At 35.6% G+C, this 18,208-nt stretch overlaps 3 protein-coding genes and 1 pseudogene across 4 annotated transcripts; 3 read left to right on the top strand and 1 right to left on the bottom strand.

Annotated features, from left to right (window-relative positions):
- Positions 1-1,230: 1,230 nt before the first annotated feature.
- Positions 1,231-4,677, top strand: LOC120203754. 2 transcript variants are annotated; one of them, XR_005523895.1, is made up of 5 exons: positions 1,231-1,378; positions 2,972-3,604; positions 3,712-4,217; positions 4,319-4,516; positions 4,551-4,677. XR_005523895.1 is itself a non-coding variant. In XM_039203937.1 (4 exons), coding segments are annotated over exons 1-4 (1,212 nt in total). In that variant the 5' UTR covers positions 2,798-3,007; the 3' UTR covers positions 4,473-4,510. The 2 variants fall into 2 exon arrangements, 1 of the variants encoding a protein (XP_039059868.1); XM_039203937.1 differs by lacking the exons at positions 1,231-1,378; positions 4,551-4,677 and having other exon boundaries at positions 2,798-3,604; positions 4,319-4,426; positions 4,472-4,510.
- Positions 4,678-5,774: 1,097 nt separating this feature from the next.
- Positions 5,775-8,066, top strand: LOC120203757 (annotated as a pseudogene).
- A 739-nt stretch (positions 8,067-8,805) lies between these two features.
- Positions 8,806-14,073, top strand: LOC120203753 (protease 2). The gene is made up of 11 exons (XM_039203936.1): positions 8,806-9,198; positions 9,535-9,698; positions 9,853-10,075; positions 10,153-10,297; positions 10,392-10,598; positions 10,732-10,866; positions 11,284-11,412; positions 11,957-12,357; positions 12,913-13,129; positions 13,311-13,504; positions 13,661-14,073. Exons 1-11 carry the CDS (start codon positions 8,819-8,821, stop codon positions 13,854-13,856), a joined length of 2,391 nt encoding a protein of 796 aa, XP_039059867.1. The 5' UTR covers positions 8,806-8,818; the 3' UTR covers positions 13,857-14,073.
- Positions 14,074-14,103: 30 nt separating this feature from the next.
- LOC120203755 (transcription factor BIM2-like) lies at positions 14,104-17,169 on the bottom strand. The gene is made up of 7 exons (XM_039203938.1): positions 16,821-17,169; positions 16,581-16,671; positions 15,828-15,897; positions 15,618-15,713; positions 14,811-15,196; positions 14,484-14,610; positions 14,104-14,337 (listed from the first exon to the last, which is right to left on the bottom strand). Exons 1-7 carry the CDS (start codon positions 16,930-16,932, stop codon positions 14,242-14,244), a joined length of 978 nt encoding a protein of 325 aa, XP_039059869.1. The 5' UTR covers positions 16,933-17,169; the 3' UTR covers positions 14,104-14,241.
- Between the last annotated feature and the right edge of the window lie 1,039 nt (positions 17,170-18,208).

Below are 18,208 nucleotides of genomic sequence, written 5' to 3'. Positions count from 1 at the left end.
GTCTTTCCGGATTAATTGGGATATATGCGGAATCATTAGAGATATCATCTCCATATCTTCTCCTTGTGCAAGAACTGACCATGCTTCTTTGCCGTCTGTTTCAACAATGAGCCTTCGAATGTTCTTCTCCCATGCAATGAGCAAGCCTTCATACATCCCCCACAACTCCGTCTTCAATATCGGACAATACCCTATGAATTTTGAGAATCCTAAAATTCAGTCCCCATCTCGTAAAGCTCCCCCACATGTTGACCGTCCATAGTCCGATTTTCGTGCCCCATCGGTATTTAGTTTACACCACCCATTAGGTGGAGGATCCCACTCCCATCTTAGGTATAGATCGTTACTACCCATTCTAGGAGCATGAGCAGCATGTATTGCATGAGCATGCTTAGCTTCCATTACAAAGCGTCGGCTCCTTTGTAAAACACACTCGGTCTCGATATAATTTGGTTCACATATAACTTTGTTTCGTCGAAGCCAGAGACTCCGTATTATCGAACCAAACAACAATTCTCAATCCTCCCCATTTTCAGAGTTAAACTCAATCCAATCTTTGATATCCAGAGTTAAAAATTCGTGAAGACAATCTGGTTTGACTACCTCTTGTCAGGCCGTGCGAGCAATCATACAATCTCGAAACACGTGTTAAGGATTCCGAGGTAGCCCCACACAATCCGCAAATAATTGAGATACTTTGAACATATCTTACACTCACCCATATTAATAAAAAAATAGAACTAATTTCTTAATAAACCATCAGTAACTTTATGTCTTTGTTCGATCGATCAATAATTCAATATAATAACTCTTAACGTTTAAGACAAAGTAATAAACTTGTACATCAAAGTTTCATTCGCATGCCTGATTAGTGATTAACTTGCGTTGAGTATTGATATAGAGGAGGGTAAATTATAAAAATTTACCAGTTAATCTAAATCCAATGGCTGATCCCTTGGTTCTAAATCGGTTGTTCAAGATCACTCCGAGAGACAGAGAGAGTTTGACTGGGAAAATAAGTGGAGAGGATAGAAGTAGACGTGGAGGAACCCACACGAAAAAAAAAAGAACAGCTCAAGGTATCCAATAATAAGTCAACACGTGTACTTGCATACCGACATCTTCATCACCTTCACTGAATTCACTTCCTTTCTCTGTTTTTTGCCTTCTTAATTAAAAAAACGGATTTTTGTTTGTTTTCGCCGGCGGAATAATAAAACAAACGAAACTCTTTTGACTTTTAAGAAGTGAGCTGATATTCTTCGATATTTTGTGTGAGCATCCAAGAAAGTAAAAAAAGGGGGAAAGAAAGAGTCAAGATGGTATTTTTCTCAGGCATTTTGTTGTGGCTGCTGTTTGGTTGGAAAGAAAATTTGGGTTTTGGTTTGTTTGTTTTTCCTGAGAAAGTGAACAGGTAAAGTGGCGTTGTCAGTTTGGTTATTATAGTTCTAAAAATGAGGTGGGTATAATTAATGCAAAAGCTGAGTATACTAAATAAATGGTTGTTGTGGCCGTTGGGATCCCTCAGAAAACTGAGAGCGATGTTGTTTGGTTTGCTTTAGTAAACAGTAACAGATTGGGGCGGTGTTTTCAGCTTTGACACTTTCTATTACGTATTATCTTCTTCATTTTTCTTTAGATTTTATTTACTATTTGCTCTTTAATTCGTTGTTTAAAAGGCCTCTTAGAAAACACGCAAAGTTTCTTCATTGTTTTTAAAACATTTTTATTCCTACTCAGGTAACTAGAATTAAAGAAAAATATTCTTCCTTTATTATTTGCTTTGCTTCCTTTAGAACCCTTAAACTCCAAAGGCTCTTCCTTTTTTTCTCTCTTGGGATTCCTTTGTTTCATTTTATAACTTTGTTTTCTGATTTTCTCTTGGCTCTTTTGCAGTGAAGATTGGTGAAAGTTTATGTTTTGAATCAAAGAGGAGAAAGGGGAAAAAGGTTACAGATTATAATTTATTTTTAATGTTTTCTTTTGTACGATTGTTTCTATTTGTTGGGATATGCTTTAGATCTTTGACATTCTCTCCTTCTGGTTTTTACTGCAGCTTTTTCTCACGTATTTGGAGTTAAATAAATCTGGGGTTTTTCTGATACACAATTATAGTGGACTAGATCTGGTTAAAGTTGGGAAAAAAACACGGGAGAAGGGTTTGTTTTTGGGGTTTTGAATCAGCTTTAAGCTTTTGAGTCATAATTTAGTGGTTGCAAGCTTTTTCTAAAAGTTTAAAACTTTTATTTGTCTTGTCTTTTTGTATATTGACTGGCTAAAGGAAGATTCCCCCATGAAGTGAAATGATTTTGGTCATGGTGCAATTTCTTTGTGAGTGTTGCTTTTTTTTTTCTCTCTCACTATATTGTTGTGTTTGATTGGATTTTTGCGGTGCATATACTTGGAGTTTTCTTTGTTTTCTAAGCTAATGAAATGAGCTTGAATTACATACATGCTTGTTCTGATCTGGTTTATCACACCTTCAGGCATCATTTCAGCTTCTCTATTTTCTGGTTTTCTGTTTTAGTCATGAGTCCTTTACTCCTTTTTTTGTGCATTTCCATGGTGGTGGGTGGTAGATTTCGTTTCGAGTTAATTAGATTCATAGATGGTGCTTTCAGTTGATCGTATGAACTGTTTTTTCTTTGCAAAATCCTTTGATTCCGTCCTTTTCGAGCGACTTCATGTTTAATATGTTACTAAATCTTCTCATTAATTTCATCCTTTTTGAGCAACTTTGTGTTTAACATATGAAAATTATGGTTTTGATTGAATGTTTTAATGTACTTGCAGGTAGTGAACAAGCGCTATGACATTCATACTTGGCTGACATAAAACCTTTCGAGAACAAAGAAAATCCTCTGGATTCGAATGGAATAAAAAGCAAAGGGAATTGTGAAGGAAGACCGGAATTGTGTCGTAAAGACATGGATGGCTGGCATCAAAATTCGATTGTTCTACGAGGGCAACTGACTTTGTGAGATCGAATTATCATTCTTCGAAGAATATGGATTCGTTTCAGAACTCGGTTTTTTATTTGGATAAAAGTTTAATGGGGTGTAATATGCCCGAATTGGTAGTTTGTTATAAAGAGAATAGATATCATGTTATCAAAGATATCTGTATCGATGGAGGAGTTTTGACAAAGGACAAGTTCTTGTTCGACAGTGGCACAGATGAGAAGTTTCTGCCTTCTGAAAAGGATCTAGATGCTACACTAATGAAAGAGAACCCGGAAATGGATATGTCCATAAACGATGTATCTAGGCTTCCAGAAGAAAATCAACCTGACAAGGATATTGACAATGAATGGGGTTCGAAGAAAAAACTCGATGCTGATACATGTATACAAGATGTTTCCTTACTAGAAGAAAATAAGGACTCCAACGAGGGGCTTCCGAATCAATGTGATTCTAGGGATTTGATTTTGTCAAGGGAAATGAAGCATGATGTGATGATGCAAGTGATTACGGATGATGTCTCCAAAAAGTTGTATGCCCTTGGACTCGGAGAGTTAACTTTGATGTCGGAAATGAGCTCAGTGAAAACCCAATCTGTGTGTTCTGACTGCAAAAGTGATGGAACCGAACAACAGTCTTCTCGGGTAAACTTTGTCTCGATAAAAGTTACTAAAATGTCAATGTTCTATACCGAAAGAAGATGGTTCACACCTTAGGAATTACCATGATATGTTTTTTATTTTGTATGTAGAACTCGAGCGAAAAGGAAGTCACGGGGACACACCCTTTGGTTTCTGCAGTTGAAGAATCAAACAATAGCAGCGAAGAGGCGATTCTATCAGCTTCTGCTTTGGTTTCTGCTGCTGAAGAATCTGACCCTGAGAAAGGGGAAGCTACTTTGATCAGTTCTGTCCCGGCCTCCGTTTCCGAGGAATCAAGCAGCAGATGCCTTGTTAACGAGGTATCTAATGATAGCAGACTGGTGGGTGGACGGATCACATGTCACTTCGACTCTTCTGCTCCAACAAGCAGCAAAGACGAGTGTCACCACTATCCTGATAGTGAATCGAAGGCTGAAGATAGAGTTGATCAACCTTTTTCGAACAATCTTCAAAGGGAAAATGCAGAGTCTAGTTTCTCTATTGCAGGGCCAGTAACCGGTCTTATAACTTACTCTGGGCCAATAGCATATTCAGGCAATCTCTCCCTCAGATCAGATAGCAGCACAGCAAGCACTCGTTCTTTCGCCTTCCCTATGTAATTTTACCAGCAAACTATCCATTTCTTGCACTTTACTTCTCCTTTACATGCAATTCATGATTAATCATTAAGTACTTGGATTTTGTTCGTTACTGCAGATTGCAGCCTGAATGGGATGCAAGTCCGGTAAGAATGGCTAAAGCCGACAGGAGACATTACCGGAAGCATCGGGGCTGGAGGCAGGGCATCCTGTGCTGTAGATTCTGAAAAGTTGTATTCAATCCATAGGGTATACAAATCTATTATTCTTAACAAGTTACATACATCAATATCATCCTATTTTCTCTCATATGGTGAGTAATGCCCCAGTAGGCTAAGATGGTATGATGCTCGGAGTTTCGGTCTCGTTCACGTAACTTGAGCTGTAAGCAATTCCGTAGATTTTTTTCATATATTTGTAGCGTTTATTTTTGGGTTTTCACTTTCTTTGTTAATAATGCCATGTTAAGTTGTATCAGATAAGGTCATTATTTACCCAAACGTTTTCGTGTTCATAAAATCTCAGCTCGTATGCTTATATCAATTCAGCTCCAAGAAGAAGAAAAACTGCTTTGTTTATGTTACAGAATTGAAGCTCAAGTGGTGCAGGATAATGCTTGCAGTGTCTTATCGTTTATTTCATCATCTTTCGATCTTGTTTTTGCCCGGATTCAATGGCTGGATTTGTAGTTAAATGTCATACTGGGATATGCTTGGGGTATATATATAATAGAATATATTAGCTTACATATAAAACAATGAAACTCTTTAATTTATCATCTATCATGCAAATACAAAAATTAATAATAATTTGAGACATTATATATAAAAGGCTTATAACATAAAATGCTCCTAAATTTAGTAAATTTGGTGAAATTGATCTATGAACTTTTTTGGTTAAATTAATCCTTAAATTTAACAACTTTGGTCAAACTGGTCTCTGAGCTTAATTAAATTTAGTTAATTTAATCTTAAACTTGATTTTTTATTAAGTTTAAGAATGAATTGATTCAATTTGATCAAATTTTGTCAAATTTAGGGATTAATTTGATAGTTTACAGGCCAATTTGATCAAACTTACAAGGTTTAGGGGCCAATTTATGTTATAAGCCAATGAGAGCTCAAGACAAATTGCAACAATATGTCCGCCTCAAGCAAGTTCGGGCTGTGATTTTCCAGGATAACGATGGGATTCTAGAAGAACATTCTCTGTAAAATCGGCCTACAAATCTCTAATTGGTGAAGATGAGAGGAAGTTAATGGTTGCTAGAAATCTATTTGGAAGATGAAACTCCCTCAAAGAATCAAAACATTCCTACGGATGCTGCACCATGACGCGTTATTTACCGATGTTGAGTGGAAACGAAGACACCTAACCAATCAATAATATCCGCTATGTAATTTACAGGAATGATGATGAAGACCTCCATCATATCCTTCGAAAATGTGTTGCAGTAAAAAGAATGTGGAATCAATTGTTAATATCCAATAAATGGTATCCAGGATCCACAAGTCTAGGGGGGCTGAGATAAAACGACGCCGTTGCGTGACAGTCCTACAGGCTACAAGAAGTAAAATCAAGAAAATCGAAGTACTTGAGACGGCAGAGAGCAAAGAATCAGAATCTATCAGATCCTAGCAATGGAAGATTTTTGGAAGCGAGCGAGATCCTTCGCGGAAGAAGCGGCTAAGAAATCGCAGTCCCTAACAGCGCCCAACAAAATTGCTGATCTTGTCGCCGAAACCGCCAAGAAGTCAAAGGAACTTGCTGCCGAAGCCACCAAGAAAGCCGATGAGCTCAAAACCGCCGCTCTCAAACAAGCCGATCAAATCCAAATCCAAGCCATTTCCAAGTCCATTTCCGATTTTATCCCTCCTCAACTCTCCTCCCTCTCCATTACTTCTCCGGCCTCCTCTTGTTCCGATCCTCCGCCTATCTCCGATTTGGAGCTCCGGAAGTTCGGATTAACCGACGATTTGAGAGACTTTGTCAAAGGTTTTACTCCAAGTACTTTCCAGGACTTCCCTTCCCCTGTTCAAGGTAAAATTTTCGTTTATTTTCATTTCTTGTGTTTCCATAAAGATAACCTTGTCTGAAAGTTTTAGATTTCCTTGTAGATGAACCAAAGATGTCCGATGCGACAACTACAGGGTCCAATGTACGGAAGGATCTGAGTGAATGGCAAGAGAGGCATGCAACACTTGTTCTTACTACTGTGAAGGTTTAAAAAAAAAGAAAAAGGAATAGTACATTACTACATTTCGTTGTAGATTTTTTAATTCAAAGGCTGTGTTTAAGGATCCTAATTTTTGAATTTGGCATTGAGATGAACTTCTCTTTAGGTCAATACTTTTTTATCATTACAATTTTCAATTGCAAAGGAAATACCAAACTAGACCTAAGTTTACTAGGAATTGAAGGAAGCATTTCAGATTTTATACTTCCAATAATTGATTTATGTAAAACGTATTATTCTTATGCAGGAAATCAAGAAATTAAGATATGAATTGTGTCCACGTTTGATGAAAGAAAGGAATTTTTGGAGGATATATTTCACTCTTGTTAGCACTCATGTTGCACCGTAAGTTTATAGTAAATATTATTTTTGTGATTTCTGATAATGATTGGTAATTTAGGGTTAGCTGTCAAATTCTAATTATGATGTAAGCTGTTTACATTTATCAGTTATGAGAGGTAGTACATGGAGGAAGTTAAACAGAGAAAAGTGGAGGCAAAAGAGGAGAAACCTGCTGTGAAGGCAGAACCGGAAAGTAGTTTGAAAACTAAAACATCGAGCTCATCTGCTGAGCAGGATTTGGATACATTTTTGTTGGGAGATTTTGAGAGTGATGGGGGTGGAGGTATATTCATCGAAATTTTTTCTATTGGTTGCTGATTTGTAATATCTTCACGTGTTTCTCGCTCCCTGCAGTTTTGATGTATATTTGCTTGCTCTTGAAATAACTTAATGGTTTATCTTTGTTATTATTATGACTTAATTTAGAAATTATTCATTAAAAAGAGTGTTTCTGAGTATCAAAGCCTGATCATGTATTTCGATGTGTAGCCAAACTTTCTTTAGCTGATTTAATTTTTCATGTATATATTGGTGGAGGTGTTTTATCCTTGTTAGGACATGCCTATGTTACTCAGTTTCCGGTATGAGTGTCGGATTCATGTATATGTCAGACGTAGGTATGATCAATCTTTTTATAGTGTTTTCATGTATCTTGAGGATCTTATAGGGTCATATTCCTATACTCAATGTCAAAATGTGTTTTGGACACGGTCAAGAAGAGTTGGAGACATGTAGCACTAGATGCCATATTTTTCTTATTTTTTAATGTTCTCTTTTATGACTTTTTACTGTAAATCCTCTAATAATTCTCACACCTTTCAGATGAGGCTGATGGTGATGTCGATGCTGATGGGAGCTTGGATGATGACTTTGACAAGATTGAAAATTCTGTAAGCTTGAATAGATTTTTACTTCCTATTATTTAGATGTGTCTGTTGCATCCCTTGATCTACACCTCATCACATTTTCTATGTTTCGCCTTAACAATTTGGTGCAAAGGTTCTTCACCCTTGGAATTGGTCGTAACATATGATAACATTCCCTGGCATTTTGCAGGATGTTGAAGATGAGAAGAAAAATTCAGAGGGAACAAAAGCTTAGAACTTATTAGCTGCCATGATGAGAAAAGACTTTGGTAGTGATGGCAGAAGTTGTATGTCTGCTCCATGTGAAATTGAAAAGATACTATTATTTTGGTGGTATTTGTTTATTTATTTAACACGAGAAACAATTGCAGGTTCTGTTTGCCAGGGAATGAGATCTAGGGGAAACTAAAACATCATTATAGGCCTTGTACAGAGAACTCATTCAATTGTTTAAGTTGTTCTTGTTAATGCTTATGACTGTTGGAGTTTTACTTGAAAATAGTATTAAGTGGGTTATAGACACACACATTCTCAGTTAATATAATTTACCTTATTAAATAAATCACTTTAAATAATAATTTCTAATTTGTAAGTTTCATTTTTTAAAAAATAGTTATTCCCTAAAGATTATTTAAAAAAATGTTTTTTCACCCACAAAATTGGGTGTGATGGAATATAGTTGTTAACAATGAAAATTAAATCCATTTTTTCTGTAAAATTAATAAAATGATTTTTAATGTGGGAGAAATCTTATGAAAGTAAAATATAAATACATTATATATAAAAAGTGTTGGCTTAAATTAAAATGATACTAAAAAAATACTTTTAAATGTTCTATAAATTTAATTTATTTCACATCATTTTATTAAAATAACATGAATATATTTGTAAACACTCAAATTCCAAATCCAAAATATCAATTAAGGCTCAAATCTAATTATATTATTGAACCCTAAAACTTTAAATTTTAAAATCTATTTTAAAATCCTAATATATTTTTAAAATTAATTTATTGCTTAATAAATTAACAAAAAAGTAAATACTTTGAGTAAAAAATAGTGGATATTAATAATATAAACAAAATACTGAAATAATTTGAGTTAAGAAGTAAATATATAAATAGCAAATGAATGCACTTTTAGATTCCCTTCTCAGTCTTCGAAACTACACTGCCATGTATCTTTTCTCCCGACTTATCTCCCACGCTTCACCCAGAAGACACTCTTTCTCGCTTTCTTTCACCTTAATCCCCCATTTTTTCTCTTCTTTCTCTTCCGTATGCAGAGCAGAGCCCATTTTTGTCCCTTCTCAAATCCCTCCAGTTCCCAAAAGCGTTCCTTTCACAGTCTCCCTTCATGGCCATTCGTTGCAAGATCCTTACCATTGGATGCACAACACCAGCGACCCTGATTTCTTAAACTACCTCAACCAAGAAAATTCTTATGCTCAAGCTTTCATGGCCGACACTCAATACCTGCAACGAACTTTGGTTGCTGAGATGAAAAACTGGATGCCCCCCAAGGTTTCCACCCCCGTTGAGCGTTTTGGACCATGGTTTGTGTTTTCTTAATATGACCCATTTCATTTTTTACCCTAGTTTCAATTTTTTATGTGTATTTTTCCATCTTTGGCATTCATGGTTGCGTTAATGCTATTTGGGGTTTATATATGCCAGTGTTAGATTTGGGTTTTTATAAACTGATGCATTCTTAAAGATATTTTCTTTACATTGTGTTGGCGTTAAAAAGAGTGTTGTCCAATGTTAAAATGTTTATGAAATCTTAACTAACACTTGCAGCTTAATGAATTTTCAAGTCTCCTTCTTTAGTTGAAATTGTCTACCTTTGCTGTTGAAGAAATGAATTATGAGCGTACATACATTTTATGCAGGCTTTATTATGAATACATTCCAGAAGGGAAGGAATACCCGGTTCTCTGCAGGAGGTTTAATACTGAGAAACGTGGTTGGGCGGATAGGTTTCTCAGGATTGCGAAAGCTGGGGTTAGAAGGGAGGAAATTTTGCTTGACTGGAATAAAGTTGCTGAAAAATATGGTAGGCCTCTTTCAACTATATGTGTTCCAAAACATGGCTCTAAAGTCTAGTACCCTTAGCTATTGATCTGCAGCATAGATGTATGGCTAAAAATGAGGTAATTTTTTGTTTAAGGTTATGATTACTGATTTGTGTTTCTATTTTGTAAGTGCAGGTTATGTTCATGTAGGTCAGTGTCGAATTTCACCGGATCATAATTTTCTAGCATATACACTTGATGCTACTGGCAGTGAACAGTTCATGCTTCAAGTTAAGGACCTTAGAAATGGATGTATTATTCCAAGGGCACCAGTTGATGGAGTTGTTAGCTTGGCATGGGCTCAAGATTGCCAGACTTTGTTCTATACAATCGCAGATGAGAATCAACGACCTTACAGGCATACTTCTTCATTGCATTGCCGTATTTTTCTTAGAAATTGAGATGTTTTTCCGACCTATCTCTATTTTTTTGCAGGGTTCTTTGCACAAAACTAGGAGTGGGTAATACAGATGATACCTTGGTATTTACGGAAAATGATTCTAGCTATTGTGTGGACCTAACGAGTACTAAAGATGGCAAGTTCATAACTGTGAATTCAAATTCAAGGAGTTCATCTGAGGAAGGCATTTACCCTTTCGTTGCCTTTTTCTTTTACACTTTTTAGATTACAGTTATCACTAATGCCAATCTTATATCTCATTGCATTATTTCAGGTTTATGTTATAGACTCAACTGATCCCTTGAATGACTTGCAAAAAGTACATAACCGCATTCCTGGCATACAATATTTTTTGGAACATCATTTTGGTTTCTTTTATATTCTTACAAATGCTCCTATGAAAGAAAATATGAAGTGTTCCAATGAAGGATTATGTTTAGCTAGATGCCAAGTTGGAGCTATCCAGTCAACCACCTGGCAGGTTTGTGCTATTCGTATATGAAGAAGTGGATGCCTTATTCCTTTTTGTTTTTCATCATTTCTAACTGAAACTTCTACTCAAGCTATCCTTAATTGCATATCATAATACATTTTCTGTATTTGTAATTTTCCAGAATATTTTCTTTCCCGGTGAAGATACCAGTTTGCAGGATATGGACATTTTCAATGGACATTTGGTGCTTTCTGTCAATAAGAATGGCTTTCCTATGATATGTTCTATTGATTTGCCTATTAATGTTGATTGCAAGGTATTGCAGATTCTGCTTTTATCTTCTTTTATTAAATAAATATACAAGAAGAATTGTTGTTGTTGTTTCCAAGCTTTCTGTTCCATGAGCATAATTTTCATTTTTTGTCACAGAAAAATAGTTTTCCCTGCCTTCCAAACAATATTGAGTTTCACCATGAAAATGGTTTTTTATGTTGGGGTTTTAACTCATAATTGCATTTTGTCAATAGTATGGATTGATATTATTTCTTCGCATTTGCAAGTTTTGGAAAATTGCGAGTTATGAAAAATGAAATGAGTATTAGTCAAAGTACGTAAAAGAGAACTGATTGAAGTACAACTTAAAATTTTTCTAGACTACAAAATTTATCATTTAGTTGATTTTTACTTGCTAACACTTGCACTGATTTTCAATTTGGCACGAGTCATTTTGCAGCCTCAAATGCAGATTGAGGATCTTGATCCATGGATTTTTCCTATACCCTCAAATTCATGTAGTATTGAACCATGTTCAAACCTCGACTTCATGAACTCAGTATACAGAGTGGTGCTGTCATCTCCAGTGGTAATTTCTTGTGGGCATAATTATGATATAGTTACTTTTCGTATCTTGTACTTGTTACTCACCCCCCTAATGTCAATACGCTTAACTTGTATATTTTTTGTCACGGGTTTTACTTCTTCGGTTCATTTGTGGTTTATAAACACGATAAATTTTTTGCAATGATGATGAGTATAAAGAATCCTTCTTTTTCCCTCTTTGAGAAAAGAATAGTTACTATCATCTGTGCAGCTTCAAATGCTGATGTCAACAGCTTCAACACAATTGGAACCTTGAATTTTCTGTCACTGAAATGAACTAATTTATTAACCAATTATTGAAAGGAGTTATCAAACATCTCAATCTTTATGGGTATTGCATTTGCTAAATGACAGTAATAAACTAGTCAAAGACTAGGGAGCTTGTTTTACTTAAGTCTCTTAGCTCAGCAAACACTGTAGAGTTGCTTTTGCTTTATGTGTTGTGCTTAATTTAGTTACTTGAGCAAGGAAATTCATCTAGTTTGATTTTCTCTAAATTTCTTTGCACTTTCTTTTGGCATCTGTAGATACCTGACATTATCGTTGATTATGACATGAAAAGAAGGACATTCTTGATTGTTCAACAAGAGGAGGTACGTTGTGCTCCTGGCAATGCTAAATTATACTCTTCAGGATATGCCCTGCAACATCATGGCATTGAAAAGGTTGAAACGGACCAAAATGTTGAATTACAAATATGGAAGGACTTTTCTGATACTTATTGTTGTGAAAGAAAGGAAGTTATTTCACATGATGGTGTCCTGGTTCCTCTGACTATTTTGTACTCCCAAAAGGCTTGGAAGTGCGGCCAGTCACCTGGAATTTTACATGGTTATGGAGCTTATGGTGAAGTCCTTGATAAAAGTTGGCGTGTGGACCGTCTCAGTTTACTTGATCGTGGATGGGTGATGGCATTTGCTGATGTAAGGTTGGTTTAGTTTTATTCTTTTCATCAGATTTGTTTGGCATCCTTTTTGCCTATTAGGACCAACATCATTTTCAACTAATTTTTCAATTTCTGTGTTCAATGTTGAATTTGAAATATTTAGGCCTGATTTTTCTACATGAACATATGAGTCTTAACAAGGGCAATAAAATGTAACTAGAAGTTTTGGTTGAATTTTAGTTTATGAGCAATTGTTTTTGGAAATTCTAAATCCTTATCTACTTGTGATAATTTTATATAGAAATTTCGGTAACATGTGATGAACTTTACTTCCATTTCTCCCCCCCGGCTCCATATATATATAATTATATGTTCTGATTAGTTGATTTCCCTAATTTTTTCAAAATCATTTTCGCCTTAAGCACTTGTTCGCATTCTTGAATTTACACTCTCGGTATCTTGTTGCATCAGTATTTTGTTAATGCTTTTCATGTTCATTTAAAATGAAATAAAAAATCCATTGAGCATATGGTTGCTTCTCGCAATCTGGGATATTGTTACTTGTTATCTCAAATATTCAATTTGTTGTCTGAACAGGGGTGGCGCTGGTGATGATCCCTCATGGCATAAATCTGGAAATGGACTGTTGAAACAAAATTCTATACACGACTTTGTGTCTTGTGGCAAGTACCTTATTGATGAGGGCTATGTTCAGAGAGATCAGATGAGTGCCATTGGAGTTAGTGCCGGTTGTCTTCTTATAGGGGCGGCTCTCAATATGCTCCCAAACCTGTTTCGTGCTGCAATCTTGAAGGTCAGCCAATTTTTTGCTTGCAAAAGACCTGAAATTTACTGTAATATTACTCTCTTGCTCAAGTACTACAGAACTCATAAGCAGACTTGAAATAAGCAGGACTTTGAACTTGAGAACCAACAAACCTTTGAGCTGTTTTGTTGGACCATCATAATGGAGAGTTTGTTAATATTTGTAACAGGTACCATTTCTTGATATATTGAACTCATTACTGGATCCTAGTTTACCTCTCACCGTATTGGACTATGAAGAATTTGGCAATCCTCAGATAAAGGCTCAATTCGAGTGTATTTTAAGTTATTCTCCCTATGAGAACATTCGTCGTGGTGGTTGCCACCCTTCAGTTCTGGTTACAGCATCATTTAACGACTCGAGGTAAATTCACTTCATCGGCTTCGATTTTCACTTGTATTTGCATGAATGTCTGCTGGTTCATACTTCTGCAATGGCTTTAGTTCTTTGTACAGTACTCGACAAAACTTGGATATGTACATTAACTAATTATTGTTGCATTTAACCATTCATTCGAAGGGTTGGAGTTTGGGAAGCTGCTAAATGGGTGGCCAAAGTACGAGATGGTACATGTGCTTTATGTTCTCGTTCTGTCATTCTGAAGACGAATATGACCGGAGGGCATTTTGGTGAAGGTGGCCGCTACAGACAGTGTGAGGAAACAGCTTACGACTATGCTTTTCTTGTTAAAGTTATGGGAATTAACATGAATTAGTAACAAACTTGCCTCCATCAAATCAAATGTTCTTCATTAGCAGCCAAAATGGAAACTCAAAACAGTGGTCTTTCTTATAATCTTTTATGTGATTGATGATTATGTTTTCTGAAAGAACACTAGAATCCCAGTTCAAGCAGTCATCAATTCATTTATGATTGAAAAACAATGAGTCAGTTCCGAAGGAAAGTTGGTCATCAAGATGATTTGCTATATACTTTATTTACATCCATGATATTACAATCTTTAACGGAGCTAGATCATTGACCCCAAAATACACAAAACCGAAGCATTTACGATAACCAAAACAAAGTGAAACTGTGACGAAACAGGAATATCAGATGACAAAAAGGGTAAAACTGAAGTTGAAAAACTTTTGCCGGTCTTATTTCTTCAACCGTTTTTGAACTGGATCAGATTCCTCTCCACTGCTCATGTCTCTAAGATGGGTCGTTGCCAGAACAGGGGAGTTCTGCGGTTCCTGTAAAATTTTCCGAAAAAGGATCAGGAACAACTTCATGCAAGTTCTAGTGTTATATTCACTAATCTAATTAATACGGAACACTAAACCCTATAACAGGTTCAACCAACAGGAGGTTGATACCCATCTTTAATCGTCTGTTGTACCTCAGCAGATGTGCCGGTTGTTAGCCCTCTATTCGAATGCTTTCCAAGATCTATCTGCACTGAGATGTTGGCCTGTGACAGATCCAAACCCACGCTCTGCAGTGCTTGCGTGAGAGAAGTCAATAACCTGCTTGACATCAAAATCCAGAAACATTACCAACTTGTTCATCATCTAAACTTTAACGAGAACATTCAACAAAATGAGTGCCTTGTAATGTATAACAAGCAATGAGGTACCATAAAGAGAGTAGCGGTAGAAGCTGTTAACCACATAATTGATGAGCAATAAACTTTCAGAACACAATAAGCATAAGAAGGTATACCCACCCCTGAGAGTAGACGCCGGAGATGCTAATTGTTCCTCCTTCAATAGTCAGATTGTCCTGTTGGTTCGATGTGTCATTGCTGATAAGACATTTGGTTGATTGAGCCTCGGACATGGGTCTCAGAATTGGATGACCAAACACATTATCACCTCGAATGGACAGAGGCATTCCCTTGTTTGCCAACTCGGGTTGCTGATCCATAGCTTTGGATGTCGCATCTCTGATAGGATCAGCTTCGGCAGGATTCAGTGCACTTGTGATCATTCGTGGGCTCATATTGATGTTATTCTCATCCAACTTCCCGGGAAATGTTGACCCTGGACCAGAATCATTTTTAATAGTTTGTGGTTGACCAACAAAACTCTGAAAGCGCCAATGATTGTTTCTCTATTTAATCAAGGCAAAAGCTATTAGTCAAAAGTTCAATACCGAAAATAAGCAAGCACCATTTACAGCCACTTTCTTCACGACCAAGTAAATCATCAATGCAATGAATTAGCACCTTGAAAATAAGCAATACAAAGCACTAAAATATTGCAATTCTATTTCATTCAAAAGAATCGCATACGGACTAATAAATAGATACTCCTTTGCATAGACTATTGTGTATATCACGTCCTTCACATAAGGACTCATAGATATTCTATGATTTGTGTATAATCTTTTCATAGAATATCTAATAGCTTAATGAAGTGGATATATACAAATCATCATAGCTTGTCTCTTCAACCGGAAACAAACCACTTAAGCCACAAAGAAAATATAACTTGAACCACATGAACGGAAAGCCTTCCTTGAAAGAACATACCCATGGCATTAATTTCGTGGGCTCTGAACTCCATCCCCGGTATGAACTTTCGTAGTTTGTAACCTTCTCCTGTAAAAATTGGACATACTCTGTGACCTGCAAAAAGAATATCGACCAAACAACAAAATTTTCAAGCAGAAATTTTCAAAAGGAAAATAGTTAGATAAATACCATATATAGTAATTTTTTTATTCCAGGTTCATAACATACCTCTAGCAAGAATGAAGCTGTATCTCTCTTTTGATCCGTGTTTGGTATAAGCTCTCTCGATATCTGAAACCTAAAAGAAGCAGAAGCTATTAGTATTACTATTCCGAAAGTTAAGCAACCACCATCATTCTAGTAGAAAAGGCACCGGAACTTCAGTCTCCATAAAATGACCAATAACACCAGAATTTCAGGTGCCATTTCATGTTAAACATTTTATAAACTGAACTTAACCAATGTTTTAAACCTGTACATCTGCAACTCCCATTTCTAACACAATAGACTAGCTTTATACAAAAAGAGAACTCTTTCATAAAATGAACTTAACCAATGTTCTAAACCTGTACATCTGCACCTCCCATTTCTAACAAAATAGACAAGCTTTATACAAAAAGAGAACTCTTTCATAAAATGAACTTAACCAATGTTCTAAACCTGTATATCTGCACCTCCCATTTCTAACAAAATAGACAAGCTTTATACAAAAAGATAACTCTTCCACAAAAGCCCAGTAGAATCATCATAAATTCGTGATACAGTGAGTTAGCTGGAACGACAGCAATATTTCCATAACATAAGTAAACCAGAAGTAATAAAGTTCGAAACTTTCTTAGGCTCAACCTATTCTAAGCCATTACAATTAATGGTTTATGCAATTACCATAACTTTAGCTCGGTAAACATATAGAATTAATTAAAGGGTAAGGCTAACCAACCCCCCCCCCCCAAACAATTTCCATACAAGATGGACACGTACCTCTCATTTATCTTACTCCTCCTCCTCTGCTCGGTAACAGAATGTTTCGATCGCATCGCTTTAGCTTTATCAGTGTTATTCCCATCTGCTTCTACAAACCCAGAAACATGAACCAAAGAAATCCAAATAAAAAAAAGAACATCCTTTAAGGAACAATCATATGGAAATATGGTAAAGAAGAAGAAAGGGAAAAAAGGGGGATATGGGGTACAAGAGTGGGATCCAATCTAACAAGTATACCATTGTTGATGTCGGTTTTGTTATTGGCGTTGACAGACACAGTGTAAACCGAAGGCCTTGCTTTTTTGGAACCAAACTCATCTTCCTCTTGACTTCCCTTTCCCGTCCTCATTTCTTTTTTCTTCTCCAGATGTCACAAATATACGCACTATAAAAGTAAACCCCGCAAAAAAAAATTGAAGACTTTATGATAGATTGATGGGGGAGAAGTGGAAGGAATTGGAGAGAAAGTGGAGAAAGGAAAATATGAAGTTTTTTCGGTTGGTTCCCGGCGAGAACAAAAACAGTGTGATTGAACAAAGTAATCTGGTTTTGATGGAAAGGAAAGTGGCGACAACGACAACGACAACGAGAACGACAACGACAAACAAGGATGATGGTCATGGAATTGTGGGTGACATGGAAATTTTTCCTGGATTTGCCGTGATGTTTTTACTTAAATTGGGCCTTCATTTGTTCTTTCTCATGTTCAATGGGCCCTGTGACCATGACAAAAATAGTAACATCAAAATTTGTAGGTATCATATATTACTAGGTGTTCATGAACAGGAATTAGATCGCGATAACAATAACGATATTAATAATTTCTTTATTAATTTGATAAGATTATAAAATAATATTTATTTAAAATTTTATTATTTAATTAAAAATAAATATATACACTCTGAATATAGTTACTCACACTCAAAACTTCAAAAAGAGAACAATACTCAACTTACATTTTGAATTAATATACGTGGGGTTTAATTTGAGTTTATTTATTTATTTCATCATTAAAAATAATATAAAATAGGTTTTAATATAAAATAGGTTTTATATTAATAATTTTTAAAAAAATATTTCTATTATTTAATTTTAATTCGAATGAAACCGATTTAAATTTAAAAATTAAAATCGACTCATAAATGGGTTCTATTAGTCTTTGGATGTTGGACCCATGGTTTAAAGTTAGACCAGATAGGTGTATACAAATACATCGGCCCAATAAAGCCCACAAAATGATGTGAATTAGGCTTAATCTGATTTTATTGTAAATAAAATATTGGTACTAAAATATCAACTGAATTTAATATTGAGATCGTGATTGAAGGGCCTAATTAAATTGTATTTACCCCTAATTAAATTGTTTGATTAGATATTTTTTTTATAATTTATTAACTTGAACCACCCCAGTACCAATGATGCTTACATTGGAACTAACCCAAGAAAGTTATAAATTGATCATCTAACTATAATACATATTTGTTGAGTTCGTGACTATTAAAAGTTATAAACTGATCACTCGACTATAGATAGTTGTTTTGTTGAGTCCGTCGACTATTAAAAATTATAAAATGGTCACCCGACTATTTATTATGTTCCAAACTCGTCCATTTTCTTTAAAAAAA

This window comes from Hibiscus syriacus, unplaced genomic scaffold (genome assembly GCF_006381635.1).
Source record: "Hibiscus syriacus cultivar Baekdansim isolate YM2019G1 unplaced genomic scaffold, ASM638163v2 tig00010263_pilon, whole genome shotgun sequence".
In the NCBI taxonomy this organism is placed as follows: Eukaryota; Viridiplantae; Streptophyta; class Magnoliopsida; order Malvales; family Malvaceae; genus Hibiscus; species Hibiscus syriacus.
This window is presented reverse-complemented; position numbering and strand designations above follow the sequence as displayed.

Coding starts and splice junctions, on each gene's coding strand:
- LOC120203754 (XM_039203937.1), top strand. CDS start 3,008: ATGGATTCGTTTCAGAACTCGGTTTTTTATTTGGATAAAAGTTTAATG. Junction 3,605..3,711: donor CCGAACAACAGTCTTCTCGG/GTAAACTTTGTC, acceptor TTTTGTATGTAG/AACTCGAGCGAAAAGGAAGT. Junction 4,218..4,318: donor CGTTCTTTCGCCTTCCCTAT/GTAATTTTACCA, acceptor TCGTTACTGCAG/ATTGCAGCCTGAATGGGATG.
- LOC120203753 (XM_039203936.1), top strand. CDS start 8,819: ATGTATCTTTTCTCCCGACTTATCTCCCACGCTTCACCCAGAAGACAC. Junction 10,076..10,152: donor GAGAATCAACGACCTTACAG/GCATACTTCTTC, acceptor ATTTTTTTGCAG/GGTTCTTTGCACAAAACTAG. Junction 13,130..13,310: donor TTCGTGCTGCAATCTTGAAG/GTCAGCCAATTT, acceptor TATTTGTAACAG/GTACCATTTCTTGATATATT.
- LOC120203755 (XM_039203938.1), bottom strand. CDS start 16,932: ATGAGGACGGGAAAGGGAAGTCAAGAGGAAGATGAGTTTGGTTCCAAA. Junction 15,197..15,617: donor CCACGAAATTAATGCCATGG/GTATGTTCTTTC, acceptor TTGATTAAATAG/AGAAACAATCATTGGCGCTT. Junction 14,338..14,483: donor CAACCGGCACATCTGCTGAG/GTACAACAGACG, acceptor AAAATTTTACAG/GAACCGCAGAACTCCCCTGT.